At 58.9% G+C, this 19916-nt stretch overlaps 2 protein-coding genes across 2 annotated transcripts; both read left to right on the top strand.

The window, feature by feature from the left end:
* The first annotated feature begins 184 nt into the window (after nucleotides 1-184).
* Nucleotides 185-6446, top strand: LOC137458825 (keratin, type II cytoskeletal 6A-like). The gene is made up of 9 exons (XM_068170114.1): nucleotides 185-979; nucleotides 1637-1851; nucleotides 2722-2782; nucleotides 3027-3122; nucleotides 3273-3437; nucleotides 3871-3996; nucleotides 4218-4438; nucleotides 5017-5051; nucleotides 5363-6446. Exons 1-9 carry the CDS (start codon nucleotides 200-202, stop codon nucleotides 5683-5685), a joined length of 2022 nt encoding a protein of 673 aa, XP_068026215.1. The 5' UTR covers nucleotides 185-199; the 3' UTR covers nucleotides 5686-6446.
* Nucleotides 6447-13132: 6686 nt separating this feature from the next.
* LOC137458826 (keratin, type II cytoskeletal 5-like) lies at nucleotides 13133-19780 on the top strand. Its single transcript, XM_068170115.1, has 9 exons — nucleotides 13133-13813; nucleotides 15161-15375; nucleotides 15548-15608; nucleotides 15809-15904; nucleotides 16055-16219; nucleotides 16330-16455; nucleotides 16672-16892; nucleotides 17731-17765; nucleotides 18676-19780. The coding sequence occupies exons 1-9, from the start codon at nucleotides 13235-13237 to the stop codon at nucleotides 19014-19016; spliced, it is 1839 nt and encodes a 612-aa protein (XP_068026216.1). The 5' UTR covers nucleotides 13133-13234; the 3' UTR covers nucleotides 19017-19780.
* Nucleotides 19781-19916: the final 136 nt, after the last annotated feature.

Raw genomic sequence — 19916 nt, 5'->3', positions numbered from 1 at the left:
AGGCGAAGCCCAAGCCAAAGCGCAGCAGGAGGGAGGCTGAGCCCGGGGAGGCTGCTGCCGAAACCACAACAGCCGGAGGCCTCCCTTGGCCCTTGGGTAGCCACACGTGTGGCAGCTCTCTGGGCCCTGGGTGTGTTCCTGGGGAGGGTCAAGGTGTTTGGCAAAGGGGAGATGGAAATCTGTCAGCCACACCAGGCCGATGAAGACAGCAGCTGGCTCCTCCTTCACGCCCATGCAGACCCAGCCCTCCTCCGGGGCCGGCATAAAGAGAGAGCATCTCCTGCCCTCCAGCCAGAGGGACTTTGACTTCCCTTCTCCTCGCAGCACACAGCCCTGCTCCTCTTCTTCCTCGCCTTCCTCGCACTCTCCCCTGGAAGCCACGGCCATGTCTCGGCAGTCTGTCTGCAGGAGCTTCGGAGGGGGCAGCAGGAGGGGCTACAGCTCCTGCTCGGCCATCGCCGGCGGCTTCGGAGGAGGGGGCAGCAGGAGCAGGAGCAGCTACAGCTCCTACTCCGTGTCCAGGGGCTTTGGAGGCGGAGGCCGCTGCGGGGGCTTTAGCAGCAAGAGCCTGCACAGCATAGGTGGCGGTGGAAGGATCTCCATGGGCGGCTGCTACGGTGGCGGAGGCTACGGAGGAGGCAGGATGGGAGGCTTCGGCGCAGGGGGAATGGGAGGCTTCGGGGGGATGGGTGCCTATGGTGGAGGCATGGGTGGCTATGGTGGAGGGATGGGTGGCTATGGTGGAGGCATGGGTGGCTATGGTGGGGGAGGGATGGGAGGCTTTGGTGGGCCGGGCTTTGGCATGGCGGGCTTCGGTGGGCCTGGCAGAGGCGGCCCCGGGATCCAGCCGGTGCAGATCGACACAGCCCTCCTCCAGCCGGTCCACGTGGAGATCGACCCCCAGATCCAGCAGGTCAAAATCCAGGAGAAGGAGCAGATCAAGACCCTTAACAACCAGTTTGCCTCTTTCATTGATAAGGTGAGAGGGTGGGGCCGTGCCTGCCCGAGGCTCTGAGCTGGGAGGACCTTCCCTTGCTGTGCAGACACCTCCTGTTTGAGGGAAAGCTGAAGAGGCTGAGGAGCTTGGGAAGAGTCTTTTCATTAAGAGCTGCTGGAGGAGAGATGAGAATCTCTTCCCTAGGAGATCAAAGCTGTGTCTGCAGGGCTTTAACCCAGCCTGTTGCACCAGGCTCAGCTAATGGCTGACTTGCAAACAGGTTCAACACCTCCAAACATCTGCAGGGTTCAGGCTCAGAGCTTCTTCCCTCCTGAGCCTTCTCTTCCCAAACACTCTCCCATGTAAATCTGCACCAGCAGCATTCTTTCTTTTTGCCCTCTTGGCTTTCAAAGAGTAGGAATCAAGGCTAGGTCTAGACCTGGAGGTGTCTACACTACCTGTGGTGGGAATGGACGTGGAGCTGGTGGCTCCCTCTAAGAGCTCCTTTGATGGCTGAGAAGGATGGGACCAGGGGAAATGTCCTCCTCCTCCCTCAGCTTGGAGTTTAGGTGGCAGCAGAATGTGGATTGGTTGTCTCCTGGTCAAGCAGGACCACCAGAAGCCTCACTTCAGCTGCTGGAAGGTGCCCTGGCTGCTGCTCCCCACCTCACGGTGGGTTCTCCGTGATCTGGCTTGCAGGTTCGCTTCCTGGAGCAGCAGAACAAGGTCCTCTCCACCAAGTGGGAGCTCCTCCAACAGCAAGGACCTTCAGGGCCCAGGAAGAACCTCGATGTCATCTTTGAGAACTACATCCAGAACCTGAGGAGGCAGCTGGACTCCATCCTGGCACAGAGGAGCCAGCTGGAGTCGGAGCTGCAGAGCATGCAGCAGTATGTGGAGGAGTTCAAAAACAAGTGAGTGCGGGGAGGGACACCTCAGGAGGCTGGGGAGCTCCTTCCCTTCACCCAGGAGCTCCTTCCCTTCACCCAGGAGCTCCTTCTCCTTCACCCAGGAGCTCCTTCTCTTCACCCAGGAGCTCCTTCCCTTCACCCAGGAGCTCCTTTCTCTTCACCCAGGAGCTCCTTCACCCAGGAGCTCCTTCCTTTCACCCAGGAGCTCCTTCCTTTCACCCAGGAGCTCCTTCCCCTTCACCCAGGAGCTCCTTCCTTTCACCCAGGAGCTCCTTCCCTTTACCCAGGAGCTCCTTCCCTTCACCCAGGAGCTCCTTCCCTTTACCCAGGAGCTCCTTCCCTTCACCCAGGAGCTCCTTCCCTTTACCCAGTAGCTCCTTCCCTTTACCCAGGAGCTCCTTCCCTTCACCCAGGAGCTCCTTCTCTTCACTCAGGAGCTCCTTCCCTTCACCCAGGAGCTCCTTCTCTTCACCCAGGAGCTCCTTCCTTTCACCCAGGAGCTTCTTCTCTTTACCCAGGAGCTCCTTCCCTTTACCCAGTAGCTCCTTCCCTTTACCCAGGAGCTCCTTCCCTTCACCCAGGAGCTCCTTTCTCTTCACTCAGGATCTCCTTCCCTTCACCCAGGAGCTCCTTCTCTTCACTCAGGAGCTCCTTTCTCTTCACCCAGGAGCTCTTTCTCTTCACCCAGGAGCTCCTTTCTCTTCACTCAGGAGCTCCTTCCCTTCACCCAGGAGCTCTCTGCAGAGGTTGTGGACGGAGCTCTTTCTCAGCCTGACTCTTTCCTTCTCTTGTTTGTGACACTGTTGGTTCCTCCCAGCCTGGCCTCGGGCAGGAGGGTTGTGGAAACTCAACTTTGTGCTTTCCCTCTCTTAGGTATGAGGAAGAGATCAACAGGAGGACATCTGCTGAGAACGAGTTTGTGGTGCTCAAGAAGGTGAGTCAGAGGCACTACAAAGGGCTGGCTGGGAGATCAGGCTTCACCTCTGCTTGCAGGGGACTCTCTCCTCAGCAGGAACTGGTGGAGGCTCCAGGCCCTGCTCTTTGAAGTCCTTTGGGTTCCATTTGCATTCCTGACTAACACCCTCAGAGCTGTTGCCCTCAGCACCAGGCTGCCATCTCCATGACCCTGAAGGACTTCCAGGAGGAAACAAAACTCTTGCCTCTGATCTCTCCCTTAGGATGTGGACTCTGCCTACATGACCAAGGTAGAGCTGGAAGCCAAGGTGGGAGCCCTGACCGATGAGATCAACTTCCTGAGGTGCATCTATGAGGAGGTAAGAGCTGTCCAAGGAGCTGTGGGGTGACCAAAGACACTGAGGGTGGGGAGAGCACCCCTGTGGATTTGGCCTGGAGGAGCTGCCTGGGGCTTGTGGCTCTTTGCTGTGCTCCTCTGGTGCTCAGGATGTGTCATGGCTTGGTTGCAGGAGCTGGCTCAGATGCAGACCATCAGCAGGGACCTGTCTGTGGTGGTGTCCATGGACAACAACCGGCACCTGGACCTGGACAGCATCATCCAGGAGGTCAGGCAGCAGTATGAGCAGATAGCTCAGAGCAGCAGAGCCGAGGCTGAGGCTTGGTACCAGAGCCAGGTGAGTCTGGAAGCCTTTGAGGAACCTTTGGTGGTGGCTGAAGCTTGTGGGTAGTGGAGGGCAGAGCCCTCTGCAAGCTGACGGTGCTGGAGCTCATGGAAAGCAGTCCCAGGAGGAATTCTGTTGCTTTTGAGGGATCTGACTCACTGCTTCCAAGGTGCTCAGGACCTCACTTGGCTGCATGGTACAAAGCCTGGCCAAAAATGTGCCTCCAGTAGAACATCCCTGCCCCAAGTAGCTTTCCAGGGGCCCAGGGGTGTTAGTGTCACTCAGGTCTCCTTCAACCACAATAACTGAGTCTGGGAAGGATCTTTTCCACTGAGCTGCACATCCATGAGCCACCTGCTGGGTCCTGGTAGCAGGATGTGAGCTGCTGACCCACCTGGGCCAGGGGTTGCCTCACTGAGGCTTTGCTCTGTCTTGGTGCCCCCAGTACGAGCAGCTGCAGAGCACAGCTGGCAGGCACGGGGACAGCCTCCGCAACACCAAGATCGAGATCCAGGAGCTGACCAGGAACATCCAGAGGCTGAGGGCCGAGATTGAGAGCGTGAAGAAGCAGGTAGGGCTTGGGGAGCACCTCCTGGGGGGCTGGCCTGGGGTTGGACCCCAGATGACCACGTGGGGGGCAGAAATGGTTTCTTCAACCACCTCTTGTTCACTTCATGTGGATGTTCCCTTTCCCTTCCCTCCCCCACCCCTTGACATCTCCGCTTTGGGGCTTGAGGGTTGATCCCAGGTGGCAAAACGAGATCTGAGAAGGTTCCCTTTGTTCTTGCCCAGAACAATCAGCTGCAGGCAGCCATTGCTGAGGCTGAGGAGCGTGGGGAGATGGCCCTGAAGGATGCCAGGATAAAACTGGAGGAGCTGGAAACTGCCCTGAGCAAAGACAAGGAGGAGCTGGCTCGCCTGCTGAAGGAGTACCAGGAGCTGCTGAACATCAAGATTGCTCTGGACGTGGAGATTGCCATGTACAGGAAGCTGCTGGAGGGAGAGGAGAACAGGTGAGAGCTTCTGAGCCAGCCTGGGCTGCCCAAGGTGCTTGGAGGAGGAGAGGCAGGAAGGGATCTGTGCTTGGAGAGGGAAGCACTGCTCCTGGCAGCCCTGGGACTGAGCTCTTGGCTGGTTCCTGAGGTGTGGGGCAAAGCTGCTTCCTCAGCTCCAGCCTGAACCTCCCCTCCTCAAGCTGGACTTGAGGATCTCAAAGGTCTCTCCCAAGCCCAAGAGTTCTGCACTCTCAATGGACTTTGAGGAGGAGAGGCAGAGATCTGACCCTGGATACCTTGAGTTTAACCTCAAGGCAGCTCTTGGCATTCGGGGGGGGGGGCACGTGGGATGGTCAGGACTGGGTATTGCCAGGGTGGGAACCTCACCACATCCTCTCTGTGACATGTGGTGAACCCCAAACCTGGAGGAACCTCAGCACAAAGAGGGCCTGGTGAGGTCCCGCCCACTGAAACACTTTGGTGGCACCAAAGTCGTGCTGAGGATCAAAGAGGGAAGTGGTTTGGCAGAGGCAGAGGAGCTCCCAGGCTTGCTGTGCCTTGGGTTGGGTAACTGAAATGTGCCAATTCCCCCCCAGGCTGTGCAACGATGGAATGTCCAACGTCAATGTCTGTGAGTACCTCCACTCCTTCCCTGGGGAAAGGGGAGCAGGCCAGGGGAGGCTGCAGCAAAGTCCTCTCTTGGGGAGCTCCATGGGAGCAGTGGGCAGGGGAGGTGCAGCCTGTGGGGGTGAAGGAGATGCAGCCTCTGGGGGCAAGGGAGATGCAACCTGTGGGAGTAAAGGGAGATGCAGCCTGTGGGCAGCAGTGGTCAGGGGAGATGCAACCTGTGGGGGCAAGGGAGTTGCAGCCTGTGGGGGCAAGGGAGTTGCAGCCTGTGGGCAGCAGTGAACGAGGGAGGTGTAACCTGTGCTTGCCTTGCAGCTGTGGTCGGCAGGACCACAGTGTCCGGAGTCAGAGGAAGCTTCGGAGGAGGCAGCGGCATGGGAGGAGGCTTCGGAGGAGGCAGCGGCATGGGAGGAGGCTTCGGCGGCGGCAGCTGCGGCATGGGAGGAGGCTTCGGAGGAGGCAGCTGCGGCATAGGAGGAGCAGGAGGCAGCTTCGGAGGGGGCAGCATGGGCGGAGCGGTGTACGGCGGCGGCTTCTCGTCGGGCAGCGGCAGGGTGTGCGGCTCCGGCGGGGGCTCGTCCTCCGTGCGCAGATGTGTGACCACCACCTCGGTCAAGTCTTCCGCAGTGAGGTTCTGAGCCCCGCGGGCAGCGAGCAGAAGGAAAGCAGCGGCTCCTCTCTCCCCCCAGCAGCAGCAGCAGCCCAGCCTCCCCCGCTCCTGCCACCACACGAACTGTCCCCCCCGTGCCCCAGCGCATCCTCTCGGCTTGGCGCCCCCGCGGGAGCCTCCCGGCCGTGCCCCGTCCCCTGGGCGGCCCTGGCGAGCTGCCCCTTAGCTGCTGCTGCGGCGGCGGCCGTGGGGCTGTCCCGCAGGGAGAGCTGGTGTCCAGGAGGGGCCCTTCTGCCTTCCTCGCTGTGTTGTACATTCGTGGCTGCCTGCCGGCAATGGTCTAGAGAAGTTCTCTTTCCTCCTCTGTCCTCCCCTGCCTTGCTCCACGGCCGTGCCCCTGGGGTGCTTCTGCAGGCAGTGCCTCCTGCTGCTTCCTTTCTCTAGGCTTTGGCTCAGGGCAGGTGTGGGGCAGTGGGGCCTGGTCCCCGGGCAGGCAAACATCTCCTGGGCAGGGGGCCAGAGGGATTGGCTGCCCCCGCAGGGCTGCTGGGAGCAGAAGCTCTCTCTGGAGCCCTGGCTTCCAGCTGCCCTTGCTCTTGCTGCCCTGCTCCCCCCCGGGATCAGCTCCCAGCCCCCTGGACTTGTTGTCAGGAGAAGAAAGTTTGCTCTTGGCTGCCAGCCCCCTGTGCCATGGGGTGAGCTGTGCTGTCCCCGTGTCCCCTCCTCTCCTGCCTGTGGCCTCTCCTCCTTCCTCGGCGTGTTGCCATTCCCAATAAATTGCAGAGAACATTCCCAGAGTCTTTGTGTCATGGCTGGGGAGGCCTCCTCTGGCCAGGGTGGCTTCTGCTGGGGGGGGAGCAGCCTGGTGGGGAGCTGGTCAGTGTGTCCTGCCTGAGCTCTGAGGGAGCTGACTGGGTGTGAGGAGAGAGGCAGGCAAGAGTCCAAGCAGCCTGAGTGATGCTCCTTGACTCATTCACCACTCACTCCTTGTAGTGCCCCAAATCCCAAGCCCAGCCTGGAGTGCTGTGGTCTGGATGCTGCAGTCAAACAACCTGCAGCAGTCCAGCCCAGCCTGGAAGCTCCATCCTGGAGCTGATGGTGCAGTGACTCAACCAAGCAAACAGAGCTGAGAACCCCCTCAGGACTTTCCCTTCTGAAAGCATCTGCAGGTGGAGCAGACCTTGCTGCCTCTTAGGGGACAAAGATGGCAGTGGCCACTGGGGGTGGTGGTGGAAGGGGAGGTTTAGAGCTGCCTCTGAATGTGTAGATGGAGCTTGGCCAAGCAGCTCCCTGCTGGAGTACAAGGGGAGTGTGGGCAGGTTGCAGAGCTCAGCACCCTGTGAGCACCAGGAGGGCTTGGGAACCACTGACTCACCCTCCTCTGGCTGGGAGTAAGAACATGAAGGGCTGGGAACGTGAGTCAAAGGCTTGTAGGGCTCCCCACTGCCAGAGGGACATTGAGGGCTGGAGCAGGGCCAGGGATGGGCAAGGGAGCTGGGGAAGGGGCTGGGGGAGAGGGCTGGGGAGGAGCAGCTGAGGGAGCTGGGAGGGGTTGAGGCTGGAGGAGAGGAGGCTGAGGGGAGACCTCCTGGCTCCCTGCAAGTGCCTGAGAGGAGGCTGGAGCCAGGTGGGGTTGGGCTCTTCTCTCTAGCATCAGGTGGTAGAAGAAGAGGAAATGGCCTGGAATTGTGCCAGGGCAGGCTCAGGTTGGCCATGAGGGACAATTTATTCCCTGCAAGAGTGGTCAGGGCCTGGCCCAGGCTGCCCAGGGAGGCAGTGGAGTCCCCATCCCTGGAGCTGTTCCAGACCCCTGTGGCCATGGCACTTGGGGCCATGGTTTGGTGGCCATGGAGGGGTTGGGTTGATGTTGGACTGGATGCTCTTGGAGCAAACAATCCTGTGACTCTAAGACCCCCTGCCCAGGGGCTCAGGCTCCCACCAGCTCCCTCAAGAGCCAATGGACAACCCCAGAGCCTCTCCTCCAAGAGCAAGTGGGAGGCATTGGTGCAGCTCGAGGAGGGGCTGCGGGGGCAAGGCTGCTGGGCTGGATCTGAGCTGGGCCTCAGCTCCTCCACCACAAGGAGAGATCAAAGAGGCAGGGAGGGCTTTCAGGAGTGCTTCAGGAGTGCCACCACAAGCAGCTGGGAGCTGCCAGTGTCCCCAGAGCAGGTCAGGAAGCTGCAAAGCTAGGCAGAGGTCCAGGCCAGGCGGTGAGGAAAGGCTGTGGAGCTCTCGCAGAGGGACCTCTGCTGCCTCCCGAGCCCAGCAGAGGTGTGGTGGAGCTGGGGGAAGTGCCTGGGGCTGGCCCAGGCAGGAGAGGAGGGGAAGTGAAGGTCTGTGAGAGGCTGGGGCTGTGGCAGGAGCACTTTGGGGTTTAGCTTGGGGCAGGACTCAGCTATTTTTGCTCTCAGTTTTAAGAGTTTGCTTCTCCTCTGCAGCTTGAGAGGCTGCGGCTCGGCGTGGCCGGCACCGCTGGGAGGAGTCCTTGTGACATCCTCCCCCCCGCCCCCTGGTGCCAGCAGCTCTCTGCTGGCAGAGCTCTGAAGCTGCAGCCCGGCTCTGCGGAGCGCACTCTGTGCCGGCTGGGTGGCTGCAGCGAGCGCAGCTCCTTGTGCAAGAGATCTGAGGGAGCCGTGGAGCTCGGGCTGGTTGCTGAGTCTCACCTGGAGGAGGCTGCAGTGACTCCAGGCCTGGTTTAATCTTCACATCTTGTCTGCAGATGTCAGAGTGACTCAAGCTGGGCGTCTGAGCTGCCTCTGCTGAGCGTGGTCAGCATGCAGGATTTGGCTGACTTGACACATCCTTCCCCTCCTGATGGTGCCACCAGCTGAGGTGTTCCAGCCAGGCCCTGCTGCCTGCCGGGGGAGGCAGCTCCAGAAAGGTGTTTGGCAGCCTGGAGGAGGCCAGGAGAAGTGATGCTCTCTTGCTCCAGCTCCAGGCTGAGCTGCCCCACAGCAGGGTGGGACTGCAGACCATGAGTGGGGCACTGGAGAGCTGAGCTCTGTGTCTTTGGGGCATAGAAGACCCTCTGAGCTATGAGACCCTCCTCAGGCCAGCTGCTTCGAGAGGGAAGAGGTCCTCTCCCTGCAGGGCTCCACAGCTGCAGCCTGTGGCAGAGAGTAGCTCACAGACAGCTCTTGGTCAGCCATGGCTGAGTGCCTCAGGAGCAGGACAGCCTTTGGTCAGCCATGGCTGAGTGCCTCAGGAGCAGGATAGCCTTTGGTCAGCCATGGCTGAGTCCCTCAGGAGCAGGATAGCCTTTGGTCAGCCATGGCTGAGTGCCTCAGGAGCAGGATAGCCTTTGGTCAGCCATGGCTGAGTGCCTCAGGAGCAGGATAGCTTTGGTCAGCCATGGCTGAGTGCCTCAGGAGCAGGATAGCCTTTGGTCAGCCATGGCTGAGTCCTTCAGGAGCAGGATAGCTTTGGTCAGCCATGACTTGGGTCCCTCAGGAGCAGGATAGCCTTTGGTCAGCCATGGCTGAGTGCCTCAGGAGCAGGATAGCCTTTGGTCAGGCATGGCTGAGTCCCTCAGGAGCAGGATAGCCTTTGGTCAGCCATGGCTGAGTCCCTCAGGAGCAGGATAGCCTTTGGTCAGCCATGGCTGAGTCCCTCAGGAGCAGGATAGCCTTTGGTCAGCCATGGCTGAGTGCCTCAGGAGCAGGATAGCTTTGGTCAGCCGTGGCTGAGTGCCTCAGGAGCAGGATAGCCTTTGGTCAGCCATGGCTGAGTGCCTCAGGAGCAGGATAGCCTTTGGTCAGCCATGGCTGAGTGCCTCAGGAGCAGGATAGCCTTTGGTCAGCCGTGGCTGAGTCCCTCAGGAGCAGGATAGCCTTTGGTCAGCCATGGCTGAACGCCTCAGGAGCAGGATAGCCTTTGGTCAGCCGTGGCTGAGTCCCTCAGGGGTTTGATAGCCTTTGGTCAGCCATGGCTGAGTGCCTCAGGAACAGGATGGCCTTTGGTCAGCCATGACTTGGGTCCCTCAGGAGCAGGATAGCCTTTGGTCAGCTATGGCTGAGTCCCTCAGGAGCAGGACAGCCTTTGGTCAGCCATGACTTGGGTCCCTCAGGAGCAGGATAGCCTTTGGTCAGCCATGGCTGAGTGCCTCAGGAGCAGGATAGCTTTGGTCAGCCATGGCTGAGTCCCTCAGGAGCAGGACAGCCTTTGGTCAGCCATGACTTGGGTCCCTCAGGAGCAGGATAGCCTTTGGTCAGCCATGACTTGGGTCCCTCAGGAGCAGGATAGCTTTGGTCAGCCATGGCTGAGTCCCTCAGGAGCAGGATAGCCTTTGGTCAGCCATGGCTGAGTGCCTCAGGAGCAGGATAGCTTTGGTCAGCCGTGGCTGAGTGCCTCAGGAGCAGGATAGCCTTTGGTCAGCCATGGCTGAGTCCCTCAGGAGCAGGATAGCCTTTGGTCAGCCATGGCTGAGTGCCTCAGGAGCAGGATAGCTTTGGTCAGCCATGGCTGAGTGCCTCAGGAGCAGGATAGCCTTGGTCAGCCATGGCTGAGTGCCTCAGGAGCAGGATAGCCTTTGGTCAGCCATGGCTGAGTGCCTCAGGAGCAGGATAGCCTTGGTCAGCCATGGCTGAGTGCCTCAGGAGCAGGATAGCCTTTGGTCAGCCATGACTTGGATCCCTCAGGAGCAGGATAGCCTTTGGTCAACTATGATTGGTGCTCCCAAGGGTAGGATAGACCTTCTCCATTAGATCTCCTCATGGGTAGTGTTCTCCACTCCCCTAAGCCCCCTCTCCACCCACCTACCCCTGTTCCTTCAAGAGCCTGAGGTGTCCTGCAGCCCTCAGTGACAGCTCTGTTTCTAATTCCTCTGGTGGCTTTTGGGAGGGATTGTCAGGGCTGCTCTTCCAAAGGCTTTGAGGTGTCTGTGGCTGCAGCTGATACCTTCAGACCACTTGGAGTTGCCACAACCCCCCGGGGGAGCCTGGCAACCCCTGCTGCTGCTGCAGCTGGCCACACTCTGCTCTTGGGAAGGACCTCAAATTCCTGTCCAGGTTGGACTTTTTGGGAGGGCTCTGCCACCTCTTTGCTGTCACTTTTTGATGCCTCATGGTGGTGAGGAGCTAGAGGAGGTGTGAGAAGTGGTTGGGCATTGCACCCATGGGCTCAACCCCTCTTTACTGACAACATCCAGGGATCTCAGACCCAAAAGAAAAAAGCAGCAGCCTTTAAGGAGGTCTCTGCAGGCCTCAGCTTCCTTTTCAGCAGCCCCTAGAAGCTCCTTTCTCCTAAACACATGGTTGGCATTGGACATTCTTTTGTCACCATCTAGAACCTGAGGAGCAGTGGAAAACTTTTCCTTTCCCAGACCCTCCCCACCAAGGGAGGTCTTTTATTTCTCAGGGACCACTTCTCAAAGCCATTCCTTTCCCCAGCAGAAGATGTACATGAGGAGGAGGGGAGGAGGTACCATGCCTGGGCAGCAGAGAGGCTCCTGTTCCTCACCACCTTCCCACTTCAGCTGTGCCTCAGGCTGTGGAGGCAACCCAGGGAGGCAGGAGGTCATCAACAGTGCTGGTTGGGCCTGGTGGGCTCAGAGGTCTCTTCCAACCAAACCAAGTCTGTGAGCAGCAGGACCCTCCCCTGCCTCACCACTCTGAGTTGTCCAACTGCTCTTCTCCCACTTCTTTGTCCCCAACCATCCTCACTGAAGCAGCTGCCCAATGGTCTTGTCTTCTTCTTCTTCATTGCCCTCTCAAGAGCACGGAGGAGGAATGGAATGGAATGGAATGGAATGGAATAGAATAGAATAGAATAGAATAGAATAGAATAGAATAGAATAGAATAGAATAGAATAGAATGGAATGGAATGGAATGGAATGGACTAGAATAGAATCATTGGATCAATAAGGTTGGAAAAGACCTCAAAGATCATCAAGTCCAACCTGTCACCCAAGACCTCATGACTACTAAACCATGGCCATGTCCAGTAGAACAGAATAGAAAAGAATGGAATGGAATGGAATGGAATGGAATGGAATGGAATGGAATGGAATGGAATGGAATAGAATGGAATGGAATGGAATGGAATAGAGCAGAACAGAACAGAATAGAATTAACCAGGTTGGAAAAGACCTTTGAGATCACCAAGTCCAACCTCTCACCCAGCACCATCTAATCAACTCAACCATGGCACCAAGTGCCATGTCCAGTAGAATAGAAGAGAATGGAATGGAATGGAATGGAATGGAATGGAATGGAATAGAATAGAATAGAATAGAATAGAATAGAATAGAATAGAATAGAATAGAATAGAATAGAATGGAATGGAATGGAATGGAATGGAATGGAATGGAATGGAATGGAACGGAATGGAATCTAGCAGAGCAGAGCAGAACAGAACAGAACAGACCAGAATAGAATTAACCAGGCTGGAAAAGACCTTTGAGATCACCAAGTCCAACCTCTCACCCAGCACCATCTGATCAACTCAACCCCGGCACCAAGCATCCCATCCAGTCTCTTCCTAAACACCTGCAGGGATGGGGACTCCACCACCTCCCTGGGCACCATCCCCATGGCCAAGCTCTCTCTCTGGGAAGAATTTCATCCTAGCATCCAGCCTGAACCTCCCCTGGCGCATCTTGGGGCTGTGTCCTCTTATTCTGGTGCTGCTTGCCTGGGAGGAGAGCCCAACCCCCCCACCTGGCTACAACCTCCCTCCAGGTAGTTGTTCTTCTCTTCTTCTTCCTTGCCCTGCCAAGAGCAGGGAGGAGGAGCGGCAGCGGTGCTGCTCCCAAGCTGCCTTCCTCGCGCTGCCTCGGCATCCTCCGAGCTCCCCGTGAGCTGCCAGAGGCTCGGGGGAGCTGCACTTGGGAGGGAATTTAATCCAGAGGCAGAGGACACTCCCAGTGCAAAGGCTGCAAGGGAGCTGTTTTTCCCCTTTCCTAGCAGAGGAATTCTGCTGAGTCGCTCCAAACTTCGGTGCCGTGAGTTTCTGCGCCCGGATTGGGAAACTCCTCCGGCTGCCACAGGCGGCTTGGCCACATAAAACTGGGATTTAAGGGTGTGTTGGAGCAGTTGTGAAAGCTGGGCTCTGCCTGGGATTTCATCAAAACTGCTCCTTTCCAGTGACTCTTGGATGGGGAAGATCTCCACCTGGGGTTACTGGGGCAGGGTGGAGGGAGACAGCCCCTCGGCGGAGGCCGGCAGGGCGCCGAGGGGGGAGGCCGGGGGGAGGGCGAAGCTTCGGTGCCCCTCAATTTCCCAGATGCCATAAAGATAGGGGAGGTCACTTAGTCACTCCCAGCCCCGCTTCAGCCTTCTTTTATTCGCCTCTAGATTGCAGGGTGTGTTTCCAGGCAGGCCCAAATATGGTCAGGCTCAGGTGGGGATCTGTCAGCAGCACCATGCTGATGGAAATAATAAGCTGGGATCCACCTTCACGCCCAGGGTGGCCCAGCCCAGCCCCAGCAGCGGATAAAAGGCAGTGCCTGGAGCTGTGGAGCCAGAGAAGACTCCAGACACTTCTCTCCACGTTCTTCGCTCAGCTGCTGTGCCTTGGGCCTTGGTCTCGCTGTTCTTCTTGATCTGGTTGGGGAGGCTCTTCCTTGGAAGCCACGGCCATGTCTCGGCAGTCTGTCTGCAGAAGCTTTGGAGGAGGGAGTAGGAAGGGCTACAGCTCCTGCTCGGCCGTCGCTGGGGGCTTTGGAGGAGGTGGCAACAGGACCAGGATCAGCTACAGCTCCTACTCCTCATCCCGGGGAGGTGGAGGAGGTGGACAGTGCGGAGGCTATAGCAGCAGGAGCCTCCACAACATGGGGGGCAGCAGGAGGATCGCCATGGGCGGCTGCTACGGTGGCGGAGGCTTCCCGGGAGGCAGGATGGGAGGCTTCGGCGGAGGCTACGGAGGAGGCGTGGGAGGCTTCGGTGGAGGGATGAGCTGTGGAGGAGGAATGGGTCCCGGAGGAATGGGTGGCTTTGGTGGTGGCATGGGGCCTGGAGGAATGGGCGGCTTCGGCGGAGGCATGGGGGGCGGCTTCGGCGGCCCCGGCTTCCCCGGGGGCATCCAGCCGGTGCAGGTGGACCCAAGCCTCCTGAGGCCGGTCCACGTGGAGATCGACCCTCAGATCCAGCAAGTGAAGAACAGTGAGAAGGAGCAGATCAAGACCCTCAACAATCAGTTTGCTTCCTTCATCGACAAGGTGAGGCTTGGGGAGCTCCCCTGCTTGGAGCTGGGCGCTGCCAAAGGCTTCCCTGAGGCCTGGACAGGGAACTCCTTCTCTTAACCAGCAAGGAGCTGAGGGACTCTCCAAGGCTGCTGCTTGAGTAGTAAGCGAGGAAGAAGGCCTTGTTGAGTGAGAGTGAGCAGTAGAGGAGGTTTGGATGTAAATGGCAGCTGAAAGATGATAGCTCCAGGCCATGCTGCAGCTTCTCTTGCCTCAGCATCCCTCCAGCCTGCTCATACTGAGCTGCTCTGGCAGAGCTAATGCTGGAGGGGGGAACATTTCAGCCCACCACAGGCATTCAGGGGGAAGCCATCAGCGTAGACTTCAGCTGTCCTAGAAGTTCTCTTCCCCCTTTTGATGGAACTTCCTCTTCAAGGAGCTGACTCTAGGCTGTTGAAGACCCTTCCAGCACTTTGGGCTTCTTTCCATTCCAGATGGAAACCAAAGAGATCTTTGGGCTTCTTCCCATTTCAGGTGGAAACCAAAGAGACCTTTGGGCTTCTTCCCATTCCAGATGGAAGCCAAAGAGACCTTTGGGCTTCTTCCCATTCCAGGTGGAAACCAAAGAGACCTTTGGGCTTCTTCCCATTCCAGGTGGAAACCAAAGGGACCTTTGGGCTTCTTTCCATTCCAGATGGAAACCAAAGAGACCTTTGGGCTTCTTCCCATTCCAGATGGAAACCAAAGAGACCTTTGGGCTTCTTTCCATTCCAGATGGAAACCAAAGAGACCTTTGGGCTTCTTTCCATTCCAGGTGGAAACCAAAGAGACCTTTGGGCTTCTTCCCATTCCAGGTGGAAACCAAAGAGACCTTTGGGCTTCTTTGCATTCCATATGGAAACCAAAGAGACCTTTGGGCTTCTTTCCATTCCAGATGGAAACCAAAGAGACCTTTGGGCTTCTTCCCATTCCAGATGGAAACCAAAGAGACAGACACATACACCCCCACCCCAAAATGCCTCAAAAAGAGCTTGTCTGTGCAGTCAGGTGGAATAATAATCATAACCACAATGAAAGCACAGTTTGGTTGACTCCAGCTCAGCACAGACAGCAGCAGGCTCCAAACCAGCAAGCTCCAAACCTGCTGCTCTGGACAATGCAGAAGCTGTTTGCCGTTGGCAACAACTTCTGTCCTGAAAGGAGAAGTTGAGGATGACTCAAAACAAACCCCTCTCATAAAGGCTCATCAGGGCTTTTATGAGCTGGGATGGTGGAGAGAGCCTCAATTGAGGATTTGGGCAACCCTCCCTTTTGTCTCTCCCACACAAAGCAGCTGGAGCCTCCCCAGGTGAGTCTCTCACACAGCCCCTTGCTGGCTTGCAGGTTCGCTTCCTGGAGCAACAGAACAAGGTCCTCGCCACCAAGTGGGAGCTCCTCCAACAGCAAGGACCTACAGGGCCCAGGAAGAACCTGGATGTCATCTTTGAGAACTACATCCAAGGGCTGAGGAGGAGGCTGGAGGGGCTGGTGGGCCAGAGGAGCCAGCTGGAGTCGGAGCTGCAGAGCATGCGGCAGTACGTGGAGGAGTACAAGAGCAAGTGAGTGCCTGGCAGAGGAAGGGGGGAAGGAGCCCCCAGGCAGCAGAGGAGGCTGCCACACGGTCCTCCTTCTGCAGACAGGGGCCTTGGGGGGTCCCTGGAAGCAAGAGGCTTCCACTGGCTGGCTGCTGAGCGGTGCCAGAGTCTGATCTTGCCTTGTCCCCTCGGCCAGGTACGAAGAAGAAATCAACAGGCGAACAGCTGCCGAGAACGAGTTTGTGGTGCTCAAGAAGGTGAGGCAGGGAGGCAGCAGGAGGGAGGGAGAGGTGGGACAGGCTGCAGAGAGCTTGCAGGGAGGCAGGAGGAGAGAGGGAGAGGTGGGACAGACTGCAGAGAGCTTGCAGGGAGGCAGGAGGAGATGGGGAGGTGTTGGCTGCCAGCAGCTCTTGTGGGCTGGGAGGATGCCATTGTCTCTGTGTGATCTCTCCTTTAGGATGTGGACTGTGCCTACATGACCAAGGTAGAGCTGGAAGCCAAGGTGGGAGCCCTGACCGATGAGATCAACTTCCTGAGGTGCATCTATGAGGAGGTAAGAGCTGTCCAAGGAGCTGTGGGGTGGCCAAAGACACTGAGGGTGGGGAGGACACCCCTGTGGATTTGGCCTGGAGGAGCTGCCTGGGGCTTGTGGCTCTTTGCTGTGCTCCTCTGGTGCTCAGGATGTGTCATGGCTTGGTTGCAGGAGCTGGCTCAGATGCAGACCATCAGCAGGGACCTGTCTGTGGTGGTGTCCATGGACAACAACCGGCACCTGGACCTGGACAGCATCATCCAGGAGGTCAGGCAGCAGTATGAGCAGATAGCTCAGAGCAGCAGAGCCGAGGCTGAGGCTTGGTACCAGAGCAGGGTGAGTTTGGGACACTCTTTGGTGGTTGCTGAGTCCCTTGGCTCAGAAGTGAAGTGCCTGGGGTCTGGGCAGGCTGTGGCTGATGGGAGGCTTTGTGTCCCTGTGCTCAGTATGAAGAGCTGCAGAACACAGCTGGCAGGCACGGGGACAGCCTCCGCAACACCAAGATCGAGATCCAGGAGCTGACCAGGAACGTCCAGAGGCTGAGGGCTGAGATTGAGAGCGTGAAGAAGCAGGTAGGGCTTGGGGAGCATCTCCTGGGGGGCTGGCAGCAGGCTGCCCGAGCTCTGAGCTGCCTGAGCTGCTGAGGGCAGAGCGGGCAGGGAAAGGGAGGCCCTTTGGAGGAGCCTGAGGCGGCCAGGGGGTTGCTCCCTCGGGAGCTGGTGCCCTGAGGGCTGCTGCAGTGCAGGCAGGGCAGGAGGCAGCTGAGAACCTCCTTTGCCTTCTGGCAGAACCATCAGCTGCAGACGGCCATCGCCGAGGCCGAGGAGCGTGGGGAGATGGCCCTGAAGGATGCCAGGAGGAAGCTGGAGGAGCTGGAATGTGCCCTGAGCAAAGACAAGGAGGAGCTGGCTCGCCTGCTGAAGGAGTACCAGGAGCTGCTGAACATCAAGATTGCTCTGGACGTGGAGATTGCCATGTACAGGAAGCTGCTGGAGGGAGAGGAGAACAGGTGAGAGCTTCTGAGCCAGCCTGGGCTGCCCAAGGTGCTTGGAGGAGGAGAGGCAGGAAGGGATCTGTGCTTGGAGAGGGAAGCACTGCTCCTGGCAGCCCTGGGACTGAGCTCTTGGTTGGTTCCTGAGCTGTGGGGCAAAGCTGCTTCCTCAGCTCCAGCCTGAACCTCCCCTTCTCAAGCTGGACTTGAGGATCTCAAAGGTCTCTCCAAAGCCCAAGAGTTCTGCACTCTCAATGGACTTTGAGGAGGAGAGGCAGAGATCTGACCCTGGATACCTTGAGTTTAATCTCACTTGGGGGCACTTGGGATGGTCAGGACTGGGTATTGCCAGGGTGGGAACCTCACCACATCCTCTCTGTGACATGTGGTGAAGCTCTGATGCTTTGCATCCACTCGAGGGATGAATCTCTTCTCAGTCAAGGTCTAACTCTCGGGGTGGAGGTTTCCATATTTCTTGTGCTGCTTTTAGTTCAAGGCTGCTCTCAAAGGAAAAGCTGGGAACAGGCTGCCCAGGGAGGCTGTGGCTGCCCCCTCCCAGGCTGGATGAGGCTTTGAGCAGCCTGGGCTGGTGGGAGGTGACCCTGCCCATGGCAGGGGGGCTTGGATCTGGATCATCTTTAAGGTCCCTTCCAACCCATTCCACACTTGGGAGACTCAGAAAGAGTGGGGAATGTGACCCTTGGGAACAGAGGGAGGTTGCCAGCTGAAGGACCTTGCAGTTCCCATGGGATTGGTCCTCTGTCCCTCAAGAGGCTTTGGCTTGCTAGTGGCAGAGGAGCTCCCAGGTTTGCTGTGCCTTGGGTTGGGTAACTGACATGTGCCAATTCCCCCCCAGGCTGTGCAACGATGGAATGTCCAACGTCAATGTCTGTGAGTACCTCCACTCCTTCCCTGGGGAAAGAGGAGCAGGCCAGGGGAGGCTGCAGCAAAGTCCTCTCTTGGGGAGCTCCATGGGAGCAGTGGGCAGGGGAGGTGCAGCCTGTGGGGGCAAGGGAGATGCAACCTGTGGGCAGCAGTGTGCATGGGAGATGTAACCTGTGGGGGAAAGGGAGACGTAAGGTGTGGGGGCAGGGGAAATGCAGCCTGTGGAGGCAAGGGAGATGCAGCCTGTGAGGGCAAGGGGGATGCAGCCTGTGGACAGCAGTGGGCAAGGGAGATGCAGCCTGTGGGGGCAAGGGAGATGCAACCTGTGGACAGCAGTGGGCAAGGGAGATGCAGCCTGTGGGAGCAAGTGAGATGCAACCTGTGGGGGCAAGGGAGATGCAACCTGTGGGGGCAAGGGAGATGTAATCTGTGGGGGCAAGGGAGATGTAAGGTGTGGGGGCAGGGGAGATGTAACCTGTGGGGGCAAGGGAGATGTAAGATGTGGGGACAAGGGAGATGCAGCCTGTGGGCAGCAGTGGGCAGGGGAGATGTAACCTGTGGGGGCAAGGGAGATGCAGCCTGTGGACAGCAGTGGGCAAGGGAGATGCAGCCTGTGGGGGCAAGGGAGATGCAACCTGTGGACAGCAGTGGGCAAGGGAGATGCAGCCTGTGGGAGCAAGTGAGATGCAACCTGTGGGGGCAAGGGAGATGCAACCTGTGGGGGCAAGGGAGATGTAATCTGTGGGGGCAAGGGAGATGCAGCCTGTGGACAGCAGTGGGCAAGGGAGATGCAGCCTGTGGGGGCAAGGGAGATGTAACCTGTGGGGGCAAGGGAGATGCAGCCTGTGGGGGCAAGGGAGATGCAGCCTGTGGGCAGCAGTGAACGAGGGAGGTGTAACCTGTGCTTGCCTTGCAGCTGTGGTCGGCAAAGGCAGCGTCTCCGGAGTCAGAGGAGGCTTCGGAGGAGGCAGCGGCATGGGAGGAGGCTTCGGAGGAGGCAGCGGCATGGGAGGAGGCTTCGGCGGCGGCAGCTGCGGCATAGGAGGAGGCTTCGGAGGAGGCAGCTGCGGCATAGGAGGAGCAGGAGGCAGCTTCGGAGGGGGCAGCATGGGCGGCAGCTGCGGCATGGGGGGAGCGGTGTACGGCGGCGGCTTCTCGTCGGGCAGCGGCAGGGTGTGCGGCTCCGGCGGGGGCTCGTCCTCCGTGCGCAGATGTGTGACCACCACCTCGGTCAAGTCTTCCGGAGTGAGGTTCTGAGCCCCGCGGGCAGCGAGCAGAAGGAAAGCAGCGGCTCCTCTCTCCCCCCAGCAGCAGCAGCAGCCCAGCCTCCCCCGCTCCTGCCACCACACGAACTGTCCCCCCCGTGCCCCAGCGCATCCTCTCGGCTTGGCGCCCCCGCGGGAGCCTCCCGGCCGTGCCCCGTCCCCTGGGCGGCCCTGGCGAGCTGCCCCTTAGCTGCTGCTGCGGCGGCGGCCGTGGGGCTGTCCCGCAGGGAGAGCTGGTGTCCAGGAGGGGCCCTTCTGCCTTCCTCGCTGTGTTGTACATTCGTGGCTGCCTGCCGGCAATGGTCTAGAGAAGTTCTCTTTCCTCCTCTGTCCTCCCCTGCCTTGCTCCACGGCCGTGCCCCTGGGGTGCTTCTGCAGGCAGTGCCTCCTGCTGCTTCCTTTCTCTAGGCTTTGGCTCAGGGCAGGTGTGGGGCAGTGGGGCCTGGTCCCCGGGCAGGCAAACATCTCCTGGGCAGGGGGCCAGAGGGATTGGCTGCCCCCGCAGGGCTGCTGGGAGCAGAAGCTCTCTCTGGAGCCCTGGCTTCCAGCTGCCCTTGCTCTTGCTGCCCTGCTCCCCCCCGGGATCAGCTCCCAGCCCCCTGGACTTGTTGTCAGGAGAAGAAAGTTTGCTCTTGGCTGCCAGCCCCCTGTGCCATGGGGTGAGCTGTGCTGTCCCCATGTCCCCTCCTCTCCTGCCTGTGGCCTCTCCTCCTTCCTCGGCGTGTTGCCATTCCCAATAAATTGCAGAGAACATTCCCAGAGTCTTTGTGTCGTGGCTGGGGAGGCCTCCTCTGGCCAGGGTGGCTTCTGCTGGGGGGGGAGCAGCCTGGTGGGGAGCTGGTCAGTGTGTCCTGCCTGAGCTCTGAGGGAGCTGACTGGGTGTGAGGAGAGA

Source organism: Melanerpes formicivorus, unplaced genomic scaffold, assembly GCF_026170545.1.
Source record: "Melanerpes formicivorus ecotype bairdi unplaced genomic scaffold, bMelFor1.0.p_v2 SCAF_286, whole genome shotgun sequence".
NCBI lineage: Eukaryota > Metazoa > Chordata > Aves > Piciformes > Picidae > Melanerpes > Melanerpes formicivorus.
The sequence above is the reverse complement of the archived record's forward strand: the minus strand, read 5'-3'. Positions and strand labels throughout refer to the sequence as shown.